At 40.4% G+C, this 19135-nt stretch overlaps 1 protein-coding gene across 1 annotated transcript in view; it reads right to left on the reverse strand.

Annotated features, from left to right (window-relative positions):
- Nucleotides 1–10689: 10689 nt before the first annotated feature.
- Nucleotides 10690–19135, reverse strand: part of RAB3IP (RAB3A interacting protein) — a 38892-nt gene continuing 30446 nt past the window's right edge. The window contains exons 7-9 of the mRNA XM_023759462.1: nt 13842–13943; nt 13689–13758; nt 10690–11043 (exon numbers count right to left, since the gene is read on the reverse strand). Of these exons, the coding sequence (XP_023615230.1) occupies nt 10961–11043; nt 13689–13758; nt 13842–13943 (255 nt within the window). The 3' untranslated portion in view covers nt 10690–10960. The remainder of the gene's footprint in view (nt 11044–13688; nt 13759–13841; nt 13944–19135) is intronic.

A 19135-nucleotide genomic window follows, 5' to 3' on the forward strand; every position in this document is an offset into this window, starting at 1 on the left:
CACAGGTACAGAGACTGGTATTCCAGTGCGTGCTTGGTCCAGTGAGAGAAAAGATGGGGACTAGGCTACGAAGGGTTAGGGTAGGTATTGGATGTTAGGCTAAATCTGCATTTGATTCTATGCATATTCATTCTAAGTATATCTAAGTATATGATTTCTATTTGGGTAGCTGTGGTGCATGATATAATTAAATCTAACTCAGAAAGATAGCTGTGTTCGAATGTGTTGGTTAGGGTGGTGACTACAGTTAGACCAGTTAAGAAGCTTCTGCGAGAATCCGGGTAGGTAGTAATAGAGCCTGAAGGTGATATAGAACCAAGAATTGGCTACTGCTTTGATGTGGGGAGCCAGGAAGAAGTCAAATGTCATTTTAAAAAGGATTTATAAGCCTTTAGCTGCAATACAAATGAATAGAAAGCATGTCGCCTATGGCTAAATCCAGACTCAGAAGCTCCCAGCCAGGTTTTCTGGAGGCCGATGGAAGTAAGCATCACACTGTCTCTCTGCCAAAACGATGGTTTGGGATCCTATTCAACAGTTCGCCCAGACACTTCACACTCCCAGCAGCAGGGAATGAGTGATAGGAAACATCATAGAGAAAGAAGCTAGAATCCAGTAAATGAGCTGAGAAGCAAAGGTTAGAATTGGGGGTCCCAAGCTCAAACAGTTACAGGGGCAGGCAGATAAGTGAGTAAAATGGGTCAAAATAGGAGAAACCAACCACACAAGCATGTTGATAACTGATAGCTGACCCTTTGTCTTGGTGTCAGGGAGACCGGTGGTGAGCATAGAGCAAACCAGAGTACAATCCTGATAAAGGGTGGAGCCACCAGCAGAGGGAGCCACTCAACTTCCTCCAACAATGTGGGCTCAGTGTTGTCAAAAGTGCCAATTTTTAAAGAGAAGCTGGAAATGCAGGTTTTAATTTTAAATGTCACAACTAATTTGTTTAAAAGCAAAACAAACAGGAAAAATAACCTCAAACCTTGTCAAGGACAAATAGCACACATGTGAAAGCACAATTCAGCCTGCAGGCTAAGTTACAACGTCTGGGTTAGAGTCTAGTTTATAATAACCAACAGGGCTTGAGGGAAGTAAAGAGAATTCACAAGGAAGTTGTTGGAAGGCAGGAAAAATAAATCTGTCTTAATGAATCCAGAACACACAAGTGAGAGCACAATCCAGTTGGTGGCATTTCATTTCGGAGTTAAGTGGACGTTTCTCCCTCTCAGAGAATAACTAACACCGCCCGTATTTCCTAGATGAGAGTCTTTACACATCTAACATTTTCTAATTCTATTGGGCATCCCCGTTTTACACAGACTCGGTGGCAATCCATTCTCTTAAATAGTTGAATATCTAATGGATACTCTTTTTTATTATTATTATCATTGATTTTTCAAAGAGAGAGGAAAGGAGCAAGAGAAACATCGATGTGAGAGCAAAACATCAATTGGCTACCTCCTGCGTGCCCCTCACTGAGGACTGAGCCTGAAACCTGAGGAAATGAACCAGCAACCTTTCGATGCATGGGGCGACACCCAACAACTGAGCCACACTGGCCAGGGCTAATGTATACTCTTGACTATCTAATGTAGCCATGGTTTGGATTGGATTTGGTATTGACATTTCCTAGAGAACTCCAATAGGTAAACAGATAAAAACTGAGCTGCTGTGGTTAAACCAGGGATGTGGTTAAAGTTGGGGATGTAGTGATAGAAACCTTGTCTCCCTTGCGACTGTTCCTGAAACTATATTCCCAGAATTCTAGTGCTCATACCTCAAGTATGTGAACTTGTACTTTCTTGAGAGCTGCTTTTAGGGTTTCTATTCTCCTCTATATTTCAGCAAGTCTGCTCCTTTTCTGTGGTACTGTTGCTTTTTTAATTTTAAAAAAAGATTCATGCATTGTTTTCAAAGTTGACATATTATTTCTTCATTAACAACTAACACTGTGAAAACTTGATGAGATTTCCTGTTGAATTTGGTTTGTTTTTGTTTTTATCCCGAGTGAAATGAGAAGCTACTAGAGGACTTTAAGCAGGGAAGTAACAGTATCTGATTTATGTTTTAAAAAGATCGCTTTGGCTGCTGAGTCAGTGACTGGAAGGGCAGGACTGGAAGCAAGGACAAGTAAGAGGTTACTGCAGGAGTCCAGGTGAATGGTGCTGCTGGCCTGGAATGAGTGGTAGGAGTGGGCATGGAAGGAAGTGGACGGGTTCAAGATGTGTTTTGCAGAGAGTTGATGGGTGGGATTGAGGGTGGTGATGACAGAAATGGAGAAACTAAGAATAAGCCCCAGATTGTTGCTTAAGCTACTGGGCAAGTGTTCAACCATGTTAGGTTTGAGATGCCCATTAGAGGTGCAGTGGAGGACTTGAGTAGAGTCTGGAGCTAGAGAAGGGATTATGTCAGGGGTGGAGATGTAGAGTTATGAGTAATTGACATATAGTTTTCAAAGCCAGGGGCCTAGGTGGGATGATCTAAAGAATGTTTACTAGTAGATAAAGAGAAAGGGGCCCAGGACAAAACTGTGAGTATTTAAAGACTGAGCTGAGGCAGCTGGAGTTGTAACCAGAGCTGTCACAGAGCACTCCACATTCCCACTGGGGCTTACAAGGACCTGCCTACATGCTCTGCCTCCTGCCTGCCTCTCCGATTTTCTCTTACCATCAGCTTCACACTAGGTCCTTTTGCCGTTTCTCAAATGTGCCAACCTCACTTCTTCCTTAGGAGCTTTACACCTGCTCTCCTCCCTTTGCAAGGCTGAGTGTGATCAGAGCTGAGCTTTAAAATGTCACCTCCTAAGTGTCCCTCTGGGCCACCCTCTCTAACCCACTTCCCCCTTTAAGTATCTATAGAACTCTTATCCAGTGGCACGTGTCTTTTTGTCCATTTCTCACTAGACTGAGGGCTCCATGAGGACCGGGACCTTGTCGTCTTGCTCATTGCTTTTCTCCAACACCTGCAACAGCACTCGCACATGCAAGATTCAAATATGTGTGGATGAACGAGGAGGACTTCTCTGTTTCTAGGAGCTCTACACAAAAATTACAGAAGCTCCTGGGTCTTTATTTGTCTACACATCAAAAACAGGAAACTTTGTCGTCTATTGAGATGGTAATTGCACTGTATTCCATGCAAAAGAAAAAAGAAGAACAATTTTTAGCATAAAAGTTAAACACAAATTCATACTGCTTTGAACGTTCTTTATTTTAAACATTGTGTCTTATAGGGAAAAATATTTACCTGGGGAAAAACATAACAAAGAAGACCATTATAAATTTTTTCTGAATAAAAGCAGACCCGTTTTAGACTCTTTGGAAGCACAAAACACACACACACAGGATTTATGTAGTGGGGGTGGTATGTGGGTGGCTGCAAGTTCTTTCAAGGACCGAGGCCCAAGGCTCAGAAACCAAATCCTTTGTTCTTTCGGTGTAGATGCTCGGTCAAAGGCTATAGCTGTCTTAGAGCTGAGAGACCATAAGGACACCTGGCTCGGCCTTCACTCAGGAGGCCAGGGAGCAGCGGTGACCTCCTAGTTTGAGGGGGTCTGCTCAGGAGTCCTCTGAGGACTCCTGATCCAGAGTTCTCTCCATTAGGCCAGGCTTTCTCCTCACCTCAGAACTATTTATAGAAATGTATAAAAAGTCTTTTTCTCCTTTTTAGAATTGGTAATCTGGGGAATTAAATTCTGCCCAGAAATATTACACTGAACCCAAATTAATCAGCACACTCATTCGCCCTCCTTTGCCTTGCCATTCCCGCTGGCTCCTCTGTGGTCAGTCCTTCTCTCAACCCTTTTCTTTCCCTGTCATAGTAACTCGGGGCTCACGGCTCTACTTGTCTGACCCACACATCCCAAAGCTCCCACCTGATCCTGAATTGATCTCCTAGGCTAGGACCTAGGCTGATCTTATCATTGAATTTAGACTTGTAAATGCCATAGCTACTTAACATCTCCACATTGGTACTTGATGGGCATCCCAAACAATGTGTTGACACCTAATTCTTGTCTCTATTCCACACTTACGTAATTTGCCCCTATCCCAGATGTCCCCATCTCAATAAATTGCTCAAGCAATAGCTCAGGCCAAAAGCCTAGGATTCAGATCCGATTTCTCTCCTTTCCTCTCTTCCAAATCCAAGAAATCAACAGGTCCTGTCATCACGTTTACTTTTTGGTTTGGTACACAGGTGCATGTAATTGCACTAATCGTAATTCTTGATTCATAACATACCATTAATGGTTTGTTCATGATTCTCTTATTAATTCATTTATTCATGTATTTACTTTTTAAAAATATGTTTTTATTAATTTCAGAGAGAGGAAGGGAAAGGGAGAGATAGAAACATAAATGAGAGAGAATCATCGATTGGCTGCCACCTACTCGGCATATGCCCTGACCAGGAGTCGAATTGTGACCTCCTGGTTCATGGGTCAATGCTCAACCACTGAGCCACACTGTGTATTTACCTTTTTTTGTTGTTAATCCTCACCCGAGGATATTTTTTTCATTGATTTTTTATAGAGTGAAAGGGAGGGGGAAAGAAACATCAATGTGAGAGAAACACATTGATTGGATGCCTTCCGCACCCCACTGACCAGGGCCAGGGATGGAGCCTGCAACCGAAGTACGTGCCCTTGACTAGAATCCAACCTGCAACCCTTCAGTCTGTGGGCTGACGCTCTAACCACAGAGCCAAACTGGCTAGGGCCATGTATTTACTTTTTTTTTTTTTTTTTTTTTTTTTTTTTTAAAAAAGATTTTTCTTTTTTTTTTTTTTTTTAATATATTTTATTGATATTTTACAGAGAGGAAGGGAGAGAGATAGAGAGTTAGAAACATCGATGAGAGAGAAACATCGATCAGCTGCTTCCTGCACATCTCCTACTGGGGATGTGCCCGCAACCCAGGTACGTGCCCTTGACCGGAATCGAACCCGGGACCTTTCAGTCCGCAGGCCGATGCTCTATCCACTGAGCCAAACCGGTTTCGGCCATGTATTTACTTTTAACGACCAATGAACCCATCATCCAACCGAGGTAGGAGAGAGCAGTAACAATGACTTACTCATGTATTTGTTCCTCCCAGTTCTTTCCTCTTACCTCCCTCACACCCAGAGGTAACACTATACTGAACTTTGTGTTTATCACTACCTTGTTTTTTAATAATAGTTTTGTCTCATATATATGTATGCCTAAATAATTGTTCTGTTTGTTTTTGTGCTTTATGAGAAAAGTATTATCATATGTAGTCTTCTGAGTTTGCTTTTCCACTCAATCTGTTACTGTCCTGCATGCACGTAGCCAATGTTTCATTCATTTTGCCTGCCCAATGGGGTCCAACTTTATATTTTCCCTTTGTCAGACCCATTTACTAGTAACTAATAGTTCACTGATCTACCATGCCATGAATCTACAGATCACTGATCTACCAGACCCACACATACATATAAATTTCATGGTGATGTACATGTATGTGTGGATCGTTTGGGAGCTCTCTATTCTGCTCCATTGGCCATTTTGTCAGTTTCTGCACTAATGTCACACTCTCTTCAATACTTTAGCCTCATAAGTCCTTCTGGTAAGATAAACTCTCCCTCCCTTTTCTTCAGAAGTCCCCTGGTCATTCTTCATCCTTTACTCCAGCACATAAACATTTCAAATCAGTGTGTCAACTCCAGGAGAAATTTTGGAATTTAGTTTGAAGATACATTAAATCTATATATCAATTTGGGAGAGAACTGACTTTTTTTTGGATATTGTCTTCCTACTCATGAACATAGAAACACTCTAGTCCTCTTTAATGCCTTTTAGTAAAATTTTACAACTTTCTGTATACAGATCTGGCACCTATTTCATCAGATTTGTTGCTACACACATTAGAATTGTTTCACAATTGTTTGGTATCTTTTTAAAAATTGTGTTTTCTAATTGTTTGTGGCTGGTGTATACAGATACAACTCACAATTATATATTGATCCTATATTTAGCCACCTAACAAAACTCTTCAATTATGTCTAACTAGAGGCCCGATGCACGAAATTCGTGCAAGAGTAGGCCTTCCTTCCCCTGGCTGCCAGCCCCAGCTTCCCTCTGGCACCCAGGATCAGGGCTTCCCTCGCAGCCCTGGCTTCATCAGAAGGTTGTCCTGAAGGACGTCTGGTCTAATTAGCATATTATGCTTTTATTATTATAATTTGATGGAAGACTTTGGGGGGGGGGGAGGTGTTCTATGTAGACAATCACATAATCTGCAAATAATGACAGTTCTACTTCCTCCTTCCCAATAATACCTTATTTATCTCATCTTACAGCAATGGGTAGCATTTCTAGTACAATGTTGAATGGAAGTGAGGATAGTGATCATCCTTGTCTCATAACTTTTAAGAGAATGCTTCTAATGTTTCCCCCTTTTGGATGGTGTTTATTTCAGGATTTTTGAAGATATCCTTTACCAAGTTGAAAAATATCCTTCCACTTACAGTTTGCTGAAAGTTATCATTAATGGGCATTTCTATTAAAAATTTTGTACCTATTGATCAATTGGTTTTTCACTTTTATTCTGTAAATGGCAAGATTTATAAATTTTCTAATATACCATCTTCACTTTTCTCAGTTAAATGCCACTTGGTCCATATGTCACATTGTTTACTTTGCATATATATTCATGACTAAAATGGTCCTATAATTTTCCTTTTTTGTATTGTCCCTATCTGGTTTTATCACCAAGGTTATACTGATTTTGATGTAGATGTATGTTCTCTAGAATTTATGTAAGACTAGGATAACCTATTCAGTTTGGTAAAACCATCTATGCCTAGAATTTTCTTTGTGGTTAGATTTCTAACTATTTCCTTACTTTTATACTATTTAAGACTGCTTAGGCTTCTGATTTCTTCTTAATAAAAATATAACATTTTCTAGAAATTCTTCCATTCTGCCTAAATTGTAAAGCCTATTGACCTGTTGTTCATATATTCATATATTGAACAGCTGTAGTTTATGCAGTAACTACCCTTTTGCATTCCCAATAAGGGTTATTTGTGCATTTTCTCTTTTTCCATAAACCTGCTCAAATTTTTGTCCATTTTGTTAACCTTTACAGAGTCATTGTTGACCCTCTGTTGCAATCTTGTTTTCTCTACTTCTGCTCTTATCTCCTTTATCCTGTTCTTTTGTAGCTTCTTTAATTGAACACAACCTATTTTTAAAATACAAATAAGGATTTAAGACTATAAAATTTCCCTTGAACCATTATTTTCTCTGAATCCTCTATTTTGATATTTACTATTAGCTCTTAGCATTTTAAAATGTATTTCTATTATTTCCTTCCTTTATTATTTCTATTCTCTTACTGTCTTCTTGGTGAACTCAATTTTTAGCATTATGTAGTAACTATCTCTTACCCTAATACTGCATTTGTCTTAATGTCTACTTTGTCTGATAACAGTACAACCACACAAGTTTTGGTGTGTGTGTTTTTGGTATTTTCTTGATAACAGTTAACATTCAGTATTATTTTACATTAGTTTCAGATGTACAGCATAGTGGTTAGACATTTATAACATTTATGAAGCGATCCCCCAATAAGTCTAGTACCCAACTGGCATCACACATGGTTATTGCAATATTATTATTGACTTAACTCTCTGTGACTATTTTGTTAACTGCTAATGGGTACCTTTTTTGTTGTTGTTGTTAATCTCCACGCGAGGAGATTTTTTCCATTGGTTTTTTAGAGAGAAGGGAAGGGAGGGGGAGAGGCAGAAGAGAGAAACATCGATGCAAGAGAGACACATCGACTGGTTGCCTCCTGCACGCACCCTGAGCAGGGCCCAGGAACGAGCCTGCAATCCTTCAGTCTGCAGGCTGAAACTCTAACCATTGAGCAACCAGCTAGGGCCCAATTTGTACTTCTTAATCCCTTAACCTTTTTCATCCTCGTGGATGTCTTTTTTCTATATTTTCTTTTAAACACTTTCATGTCCTTCTGCTTTGTCTATAAATATATCTTATAAATATTTCTTAACCAATTTGACTATCTTTTTCACTGGCGAGTTTATCTCACCATCTTAGAGCATATTTTTAAAACTGTTTTTAAACAGCTTTGAGATATAATTCACATACCATATAAATCACCTTTTAGCTGTACAACCCAGAGGTTACATCATCTTAACTTTTCATTTCCACATCAATTTTTCCTTTTTCTCTCTTTTTCATTGATATCCATCTTCTTCTAACAAGACAAGAACTTTGTCTTCATGCTCTCTGGTTCCTCCCACTCCATGTGTTGAAATTATAAAAAAAAATTCAGTTCTAGATTGTTACTGATATACTTTATTTTCTTTAGTCCTACTTTAAAAAAAATGGTTTGAAATGAGAGAGAGAGAGAGAGAGAGAGAGAGAGAGAGAGAGAGAGAGAGAGAGAGAGAGATATGCCATCTATTGGTTGCCTCCTGCATACACCTCAACTGGGCATTAACCTGAAACCTAGGTATGTGCCCTGACCAGGAATCAAACCCACCACCTTTTAGTGTACACTGTACAGGATGATGTTCCAACCAACTAAGCCACCCGGCAGGGCAGTCCTACTTTTTATTTATGCTTTTTAAAGTTGTCAACAAACTTTCCCTAAGTATCTGATCATTTTTCTTCCCAGATCTCGCATAGTATCTCCTGGATTGATTTCTCTTTATATTTAAGTGCTTTCTCCAAAGGCATTTTTAATTTCCATCTTTGTGTGGAAAATCTTCTGAAGCTCTGAAAGTCTGAGAACATTTTTATGATGCCCTTACATTAGAATACCTATTTATCAGGACATAAAATTCTAGGGTCAAAGTTCTTTTCATGTTCAATTTCAGAGTCTTGAGCTGGCATGGTAATTATTGTTTCACTCTATCATTCTCAAATGTCCTTTTGTCTGTGGACTCCAGTCCATCCTGGTGACTGAGACTTCTACAGGTAAAGCTAACTAAGCCTTTGAAACAGGACTGAATACCAGTTCTCATACAGTGCTGCTGTGAATATAAGTTGATTCAACTTTTCTAGAGGGCAACTGGGCAATACAGATAAAATTTAAAATACTCATATACCTTGCTTGACCCAACACTTTTACTTCTAGGCATCTACAAGAAGTAAATTAACCCAACAATATACTCATCACAGCACTCTAATATGAAAAAAAACTAATCTAATCTACAAACACAATTAAATGATATTAACATCCTATAATCAAAACCTTAGCGTGGTTAGATGTGTAGAAAAATACTTAACTTTTTAAAGTAAGAAAGTCTACTACTAGTTTCAGAACCATGTACATGTAGGTAAGAAATATTTGAAAGCTGAAAGGCCATTATTCTTCAAAAATATTAGCAGTAGCTTTCTCTAGATGAGGAGATTGATTTGTCATTTCTTCTTCTTGCTTTTCTATATTTACTATATTTCTACCCTGAAACACTTTCCTTTTATAAATACTTTTAATCAATAATTTCTCCATACGATGTCAGTTTTACAGTTTGGAACTTAGAGATCAAGTGATTCTATGAACAATGTATACTCTGCTTATATACAGTGTATACTCTGTAACCCACACTCCCCTTCAAAGTCCCTGGTGCACACATCAAACTCCTTATTTATCTTTCTATCCTTTCAACACCTATTACAGTGCTCAACATATACAAAGTAGGAATATATTACATCAAGATGTTCAAGAATGCATTTCTGGGATAAGATGTGACTGTCCTCTATCTATTCTATTTAACTAGAGGCCCGGTGCACGAAATTCATGCACTCGGAGGGAAGGATCTCTCAGCCCGGCCTTCACCCTCTCACAGTCCAGGAGCCCTCAGGGGATGTCCAACTAAGCTGGCAGTCAGACATCCTTAGCGCTGCCACAGAGGCAGGAGAGGTTCCCGCCACCGCCACTGCGCTCACCAGCCGTCAGCCCAGCTTCTGGCTGAGCGGCGCTCCCACTGTGGGAGCACACTGACCACTAGGGAGCAGCTCCTGCATTGAGCGTCTGGCCCCTGGTGGTCAGTGCGCATCCTAGCGACCAGTTGTTCCACCGTCGGGCTGAAACTGGCTCTCCAACATCCCCTTAAGGGTCCCGGATTGTGAGAGGGTGCAGGCCAGGCCAAGGGACCCACCGGTGCACGACTGGGGCCGGGGAGGGATGCGGGAGGTTGGTCAGCCGGGGAGGGACTGCAGGAGGGCTCCAGGGCATGTCCAGCCCGTCTCAGTCCCAATCAGCTGGACCCCAGCAGCAAGATAACCTACCAGTTGGAGCATCTGCCCCCTGGTGGTCAGTATACATCATAGTGAGCGGTTGAGTGGCCTTAGCATATCATTAGCATATTACACTTTGACCAGACAACCGGACACTTAGCATATTAGGCTTTTATTATATAGGATTAATCACCATAATAAAGGGATTCTTTAAATTACAAAGAACAGAATGATTAAAACAGTGACTTTCAAACAGAAGTCTCTTTAAATAAAATATTTTTTTGAATTCCAATATGTAAAAACAAAATCATCTTAGTGGAGACAGAAGCTGATCCTGTCCACTCAGCCCTCCTCTTTGCTTCCCACAGGTTGCTGGGAAGTTTGAAAACTATAATTCAGTACATTCAACTGGCCCCACATGCTGTGTCAGAGCTAGAAGAGAAAGCAAAAACACATTTGATCTAGTATTTATTTATTTAGCTTTTTTTTGTGACTATAAATTACAATCACTAGGACACCTGTAATTCATTATAGTGTGTTCAACTAAAGAACAAGCAAACACAGCACAGGCCAGTTTAAAAGAAATCACAGTATTTCTTGGTGTAATTTGCAAAGGGGGGGAAAAGTCCTGGGCCCACACCGTGGAAATAAATATCACGTAACCATGAAAATATTCAGCCATTTTCCAGGTATCAGGGAGGTTTGTGCATGGTCCCAGGCAGAGGATCAGAGTTCCTCTTTGAAATATCCCAGCTTTGCCAGTGACATCTCTTTTCTCAACTGCATAACCTCCCAAAACATGTGGTCAACTATGCAAACAAAAGAGAGAGACACATAAATTATAAAATACCATCTTAATTATTTTTTAATTTATTTCAATGAAAAAAATTTAAGATGAACTCAAATGCCTGTTGGCATTTCCTAATGACATACCTAACTGCTTAGACATTCCATCACTGCTTCACACAAACTTCTTCATATACTTGTGAGCACCCCAATTTTATTAATAAATAAGCAGTACTCAGCCGTTTACTACCACTATTTGTTAGATGTATCAGTGACTGCCACACTTTAGCCCAACAGAAGGTGTACATTTCACTGTCCTGAGTAAATGGCAATGCTGTTGCCTTCGTAAGTAATTACACTCAATGCTCAGTTATGCAAGAGTTATCTAACTTCTAGATCTTCTTGCTCTAGTTTGCTACATCTTGGCCATTTCACTTTTCATTAATACTAACAAAGGAAAACAAGACAGTCCAGAGAACTCAGTAACATTCTTTGTGCCTAAAAGGGAAAGTTTTATATACGGCTCAAATAGAAATAAAAACAAATGTAGAGGGTGATGTGTAAATTTCCATTAGCTCTACTCTTGTGAGCCCCTCTGTAAGTAGCAAAAAGATGGCTCTATATTTCAGACTATAAAACCTGACATATGATCAGATTAGACTGATTAGAGCAGTGGTTCTCAACCAGGGGAGAGTCAGTCCCCAGGGGTTCATCTGGCAATGCCTGGAGACGTTTTTCATTGCTGGCATCTAGTGAGTAAAGCCCGGGGACACTAAACATCCTACAATGTACAAGATCATCCCCACAACAAGGACTTATCCAGTTCAAAATGTTAACAGTACAAGGGCTGAGAGACGCTGCTTTCGCTTTAACTGCTCTAAATTCTTTCTGGCACCGGCACAGACAATAAACAGATTTTCACATTAATATTTATTTACTACAAACCCACACAGAATATGACGTGCATCAAATACTGTCAAGTAGAAGAGTGACAGAAACCAGAGAAGAAACTACTTTTATCACCATCGCTCATGATTCTTTCTATTTACATAAAGTAAATTATCTTTCAGCCTTCTCTACAAAAATATTTCCCATTTTAACAAGGAGAAAAAATAAGCTTGACACTTGAACATAACATAAATCATCTGTTCTCCAGCTTAAGTCCTATTATTCACCAATAGGATTCAAAAAGACTTCAATTTTATTAAAGTCATAAACAGTATTGCACAGCTTAAAGACTATTTTTATGCTACACAGCCTTTGGAAATTTAACATTAGAGACAGGTTTCACCTTTATTCTTTTAGGCATTAAAATCTAATTATATGGGATTCTAACTAAATATGACTGTTTTAGTATACCAGAGCTTGAGAAATGCTAAACTACGTTATTTTGGGCATGACTAATTTTTCCAGAGAATTAAGATTCACTGGTTTACCTGATAAAAATAGAAGGCTTCTTATTAGTTTTCAAGTGTAAAAATATTTTCAGTGTCTAAAAAATATATAAACAGAAAAATTTCCCACAACTTCACATACAAAACTGGCATGGCCTTGTCCTCGCCATGTGTGTGACTTCGGTCTAAGACAATCATGTGTACCTATGAGGCGCTGCTTTAAAGCTGTCAGGCGCATCTGTTTTTATGCTGGTACCTAAGACACTGGGCTATAAAACCATCATTAACCACGAAAGACATGAAAATACCTGCATGAGGGTGGCTCTCCTGGATAGATCATCTGCCTGTTTCTGCTCATTTAGAACATAGCAATCTTTATTCCATTCAGAATTATCTTCATGACTGCTTTATTAATGTGAAAATACAGGACAAAATTGCTAGCTCCTCATGGTTTTCACCAATTAAAATAAATCTGACCACGTCCAGAGTTTGCTCATTTTTCTCTCTTAAGGAGTAAATTCAATGAGCTTTGTACTCCTCTCACATACCAGCTGGCTTATCTATACCTCTTAAGAGTTAAAACTGAGCCTGCTTTAAAACTCAAAATTAGAGTAAAATGAAGCAAATATAAGGATTAAACACAATATGTTTTAAAAGAGACATTTGTTCCCAAATTCTCCACACATTTTATTAGAACTATAAGACACTCAATATAAATATACCAGTAATAAAGTTTATTTGAGCATCACTACTGTGCCCTATACTTTTTACTGAACTGTTATATAAATATTTCATAACTAGAGGCCCAGTGCATGAAATTTGTGCACGGGTGGCGGGGGGGTGTCCCTCAGCCCAGCCTGCACCCTCTTGCAATCCAGGACCGCTGGCTCCTAACCACTCATCTGCCTGCCTGCCTGCTCGCCCCTAACCACTCTGCCTGCCTGCCTGATATCCCTAACTGCTCACTTGCCTGCCTGATCACCCCTAACCTCTCTGCCTGCCTGCCTGATTGCCCCTAACTGCTTGCCTGCCTGCCTGATTGCCCCTAACCACTAGCCTGCCTGCCTGATTGCCCCTAACCACTCTGCCTGCCTGCCTGATCGTCCCTAACTGCTCACCTGCCTGCATGATCGCCCCTAACCGCCTCTGCCTCGGCCCCCACTGCCGCAGCTTCATCCGGAAGGATGTCTGGAATGATGTCCAGAAGGTCGTTCGGCTGTCCGGTCTAATTAGAATATTATGCTTTTATTATTATAGTTGAATAAAGAACTTACCATCCTGCTGTTTCACAAGTCCCTGCTGAATATATCGAATGTATGTAAAAAAGTTACACACAGACGTGATCTAGGCCAAAAGGAGAAAATGTCATAAATATCAAATGTCTCATATCGGTGAGCTTTATTAAAATTCATTATTACATTACTTACCCTGTATCTACAAAAAGGAGAAATATAATAATAGTTGCTTGAATCTCCTAATTTAATTCTGTGTTTACAGGATTTACTCTGGCCAGTGAGAGCACATTTTCTGTAAAAGAATTATACATTTTAGTTTTTTAAAATTAAAGGCGTTTTGCCCCTACCTCTGTACAAGCTGAAGAAAACAAATATTTGAGAACCTACTATGGACCAGGCACTGTTCTAGATGCTGGGCTATCAAGATGAGAGAGACCAAGTCCCTCCCCTTTTGGGGTTAACATCCTAGTATATGCTAAATAGCCTAAAATTAACCATGGCCTAGAAATAGAAACTAAATGTTTTAATATATGTCCTATCCTGAAGCAAATAGGAGTAATCTGATACAGGAAGCTTTCAGCTTTCAGCTTTCCATCAGAACTTCAGCTTCTGTCTGAGTTGGAAAAACACCTAATGATGATTACTCAAGTCTCAGAACATGTTACTAATTGCTTTCAGGACAGTAGCTTTCAGGTAAGGTACTTTTTGGTGTGTTTGGTTGTTTACATGCATTTCCTGTGGTAGACCTGAGAAATTCAAAGGAATACAAAAATACTGACTCTGAACAATTACATAAAGGGTGCATTACATTTAGACATACATCCTTTCTATTTACAGAATATAAAATCTAAATTTGGTTGGAATCAGGCTGTAAACCTCTTAAGGGCAGGAACTGTATCATATTCATCTTTAGGTGCCTGGCACCAAGCATGTTTCTGGCTGTTGGTTAAGTGACAGACCACCTGTCACTCACTCTACTGCTCAGGATGAAGCTGACTTGTCTATCTGGCTGGACTTGCAGCAGCTCAGCTATCCCTCTAGTAAGTTAGGAGCTTGGTTGAATACAGCTACTGCTCCCTATCAATGCAAAATTACTGTAGCTCTAAGTAAAATAAAGTGGCCAACAGCATTTTATATGACATTACAAATTAAATAGTAAAGAAAAATATATTAAATAAACATTAAATTTCAGCTATACTTATAAGAAATGACAAAAATGTGTCTCCATATAAGAAAACACATGAAGAATGTATATTTAACACAGGATAATTTGGGAGGTGGCCATTCCAATCACAAAATAATTTTTATCTTTTCAAATAAATTTTGCCTCATTGTTCCTTTATTAGTAAACTAGAGGCTCGATGCACAAAATTTGTGCACTGGGGGGCGGGGGGTCCCTCAGCCCGGCCTGCGCCCTCCTGCAGTCCGGGAGCCCTTGGGCCTAAGCCCGCAGTTGGCCACTGCCACTGCACTCGCCAGCCATGAGCCTGGCTTCTGGCTGAGTGGCGCTCCCCCCGTGGGAGTGCACTGACCACCAGGGGGTAGCTCCTGCATTGAGCGTCTTCCCCCTGGTGGTCAGTGCGTGTCATAGTGACTGGTCGTTCCACCGTTCAGTCAATTTTCATATTAGCTTTTTATTATATAGGATTCCTTTAATGATCTATAAAAATGTTTTTTAAAAACACTAAACTATTAGCCCGGGGAGGATAGAAGATCAAGAAATTTAAGGCACAAGTGTTGAAAGCCTTTGGAACTTCAAAAAGTATAATTTACACAAGAGAAAAAAAGTACCATCAAACTGATAAAAATCAATTTATACACTATCCTTCTGGAAGGAGAATATACCTGTTTGACTACTATTTTGTCTAATTTTGAAAGGCTCTGCTACAGTGATTTTAATATCAAATTTTAAAATAAAGTGTTCAACTTATCTCATTTGTAAAGCCATTTGTAAACTATCACAGCCAATATATTTTCATTTGAGCTGGGATTCAATGCCTAGTCTTCCGACCTCCAACTGCAATGTTTTGTTAACATGCTTCTACACTATTTCAGTATCTGTTAACAGCTGTGTCCCAAGATTTCAAATCCTTGCTTGCCATTTCACTTGCGATGTCCACATGTTTAAACCCAGACCTATCACCTTCCCCAAAGCAGAGCCCTTCCTACTCATTCCCCAAAGACCACATCATTCTTCTAGTCAGTCATCTCTAAGTCCTTTGTCTTCGACCATCCCCTACTATCATCTCCTAAATTTTCTTTCTTTAGATTTTGTCACATCTTTTCTCTCCATACACTCGCCACCCTCTGAACACACCATTTCCTTGGTTCAAGGCTTTCAGTCACATGTATTGTTCTTTTCCTATCCAAATTCCATCTATGCTTCAAAACCCCAGGTCAAATCTCCCTCCCTCCAAGAACAGCCCCTGATCACCACCACTGGACTCCCTGCCTTCCTCAAAACTCCCATAGTGCCCTATCATTCACTTCATAACCTTGTCCACGACAGCCCTGGCCAAGACCACACTTCACATTTCATAAAAGAGGACAGTATCTACCTTCAAGTGTTTTCCCACACAATATGCACTAAGAACAAAAATGCGTTTCTGGCCCTATTCCCACAAGTACAATATCCTTAACTATGTAAACTGCTTCCTGATCTACATAACTATTTTACTAAAATACTATATAAATCCACTTTAACTGATATCCTCATTTGTCATTTGCACATGTGTGATATATTATGCAAGCCTGAATTTAAAATTTTACAATAAAAACTATTATATACTATGTTTAAAATAAGTTATAACACAGACCTTAAAAGCACAAAACTGCTTGCTTTTTTAAAAAATATATATATATTTTATTGATTTTTTACAGAGAGGAAGGGAGAGGGATAGAGAGTTGGAAACATCGATGAGAGAGAAACATCGATCAGCTGCCTCCTGCACACTCCCTACTGGGGTCGTGCCCGCAACCAAGGTACATGCCCTTGACCAGAATCAAACCTGGGACCCTTCAGTCTGTAGGCCGACGCTCTATCCACTGAGCCAAACCGGTCAGGGCAAAACTGCTCGCTTTAATGATCACAAACACCTGAGTGTTTGTGGAGGCATAGAATTTAAGAACGTAAATACCTTCCCCAGTTTCGGAGGGCACAGTGCTACAGGGATAGCACAGAGGGAAATGTAGAACAGGACACAACTCTAGGTGGATATGCAGCTCACAAAGCGAAGGCATGACTAAGTCCCTCCACAAATGATTACCCAACTACCAGCACTATGTGACCCTAGTAAGACTGTAATTTGCATTAAGAGGAACAGGATAAATCATACACCTCCCACAATAGGCTTTAACCAGCCCTATGGTGAATCTCAAGCAGCTTTTTCCTCTTGTACCTTCAAAATGACCCAGACAAGAGTCACTTACTGCCTTCTACGACCTTTCCAGTCCCCTATATTAATCTAGTTCTAAACCACCAACTCAGCAGCTTCCTCAAAATCTTCCCAAGTCACTTTAAACAGCAGTGCCAAAGGTTCTAGGTCCTGTTCATTTCAGTCTTTGTTCCTCCTCGGACTGGATAAAAAAAGCCTGCCCTGCTGTGAAATGCAGGAGTCTAACCTCTAAGGATTTATAAGTGCAGAATCTCTCCTGGGTGGAAGAAAGAACTGATTATTTACCAAAGTGAGAATCCTTTATGACAGCATGAAAGGAGAGGGCTAATTAAGTCGTTTTCATGCTTGGTAAGATTTGGTCTAAATTGCTATCTTCCCAAACTAATTTTGATGGTAACCCTGGGGAATAAATATTTTACACAGAAACCGAGGACATACAAATATATATATATATTGTCCTAAAAAAATGTATACACATTTAAACAGTTGAGAACTCAATTTTCACTCCTTTTCAGGTTTAACTGATTTGAAATAATGGGTGAAGTCTGACTAAGCCTTGAACAAAGAAATTTATCCTAAAGTGTCACTAGACATTTTTTTTATGGGGACACATAAAAGACAAAGTTTACAATACAAAAGTGACAACAGTCAATGACTTGAGAGTGCACAAATACTGAACGAAATGATTCTTAGTGTTTGTGATTTCTTAATGTTTGTGATTCCATTGCTTCACATTATTAGCAGTGCTTGGACCAGAACGGTCATCAGTTTGAAAACGGGCATTGATTTAAAAAAATTATTCACTTCTATAGATTCTTTTAAATTTTGAAAATGAACTGTACGTTAATAAACACTGACTTTATAATCATTCACCAAAGTGTGTATACATTTTTGGGGGACACCCTGTATGTATAACAAACAAAAATTCTACTTATAACCCACTAAAGCAGGGATGGGGAATGTCCGACCCACGGGCCATATAAAGCCCAGGAAATCATTTGGTGTGGCACTGCCAAGACAACCACAGGCAGGACTCAAAATTCAGTAAATCTAAGAGCTTTTCCATAGCGACATACATTTATACTAAGTAAATCTTATTAAGCGAATGATGTTATAAATATTCAGATGGTTCTTGGCAGAAAATAGATTCCCACCCCTGCACTAAAGTGACTTCATGATCAACTAATGGGTCATGACATGTGTTTTAAAGAAAAAGTTTCAAACACCTGGTCTACCTGGATCCCTAACATCCTAATATATAAAAACCCTGGGTCCGTCACGACCAGAGGCTCAACCAATGGGAAGTCAGTCCTGTAATCAGCGCTGGGTTGCTGTGGCAACCCAGCACTGACTGCTGCGGCTGCAGGCATGGTGACCCAGCACTGACTGCTGAGGGGGCTGCAAATCAGGCCTGGAGAGAGGCTGAAGAGAGAAGCAGGGTCTGATCCGTAGCCTGTGTAGCAGCTGTTGATCAGCACTTGCCTCTCTCTTTCACTCTGGGCTGGGCCAGCAGCCGCGCCTCCATTTCTCTCCAGGCCTCCACGGGGGCTGCTGATCAGGTCCCGTCGATAGGCCCAGAGATGCTGACTGGCATAGGAACCGACCAATCAGAACCAAATCTGGGTAAAGTGTGAGGAGCCAATGGCTGCCTAGGAGGCGGAGCTTTTGACGCTGACTGGCATAGAAACTGACCAATCAGAACCAAATCTGGGTCAACTGTGAGGAGCCAATGGCTGCCTAGGAGGCGGAGCTTTTGACGCTGACTGGCATAGAAACCAACCAATCAGAACCAAATCTGGGTGAACTGTGAGGAGCCAATGGCTGCCTGGGAGGTAGAGCTTTTGACGCTGACTGGCATAGAAACCGACCAATCAGAACCAAATTGGCTGGCAAAGGAGGGCAGTTGGGGGCAAGATCAGGCCTGCAGGGGAGCGCCATTGGGGATGAGATCAGGCTGGCAGGGGAGGGAAGTTGGGACGAGATGAGGCCACAGGGGAGGGCTGTTGGGGGCAACCAGGCCTGCAAGGGGAGGGCAGTTAGGGGAAACCAGGCCAGGCAGGACAGTTGGGGGCAAGAATCAGGCTGGCAGGG

The sequence above is a fragment of the Myotis lucifugus genome, unplaced genomic scaffold (assembly GCF_000147115.1).
Source record: "Myotis lucifugus unplaced genomic scaffold, Myoluc2.0 scaffold_156, whole genome shotgun sequence".
In the NCBI taxonomy this organism is placed as follows: Eukaryota; Metazoa; Chordata; class Mammalia; order Chiroptera; family Vespertilionidae; genus Myotis; species Myotis lucifugus.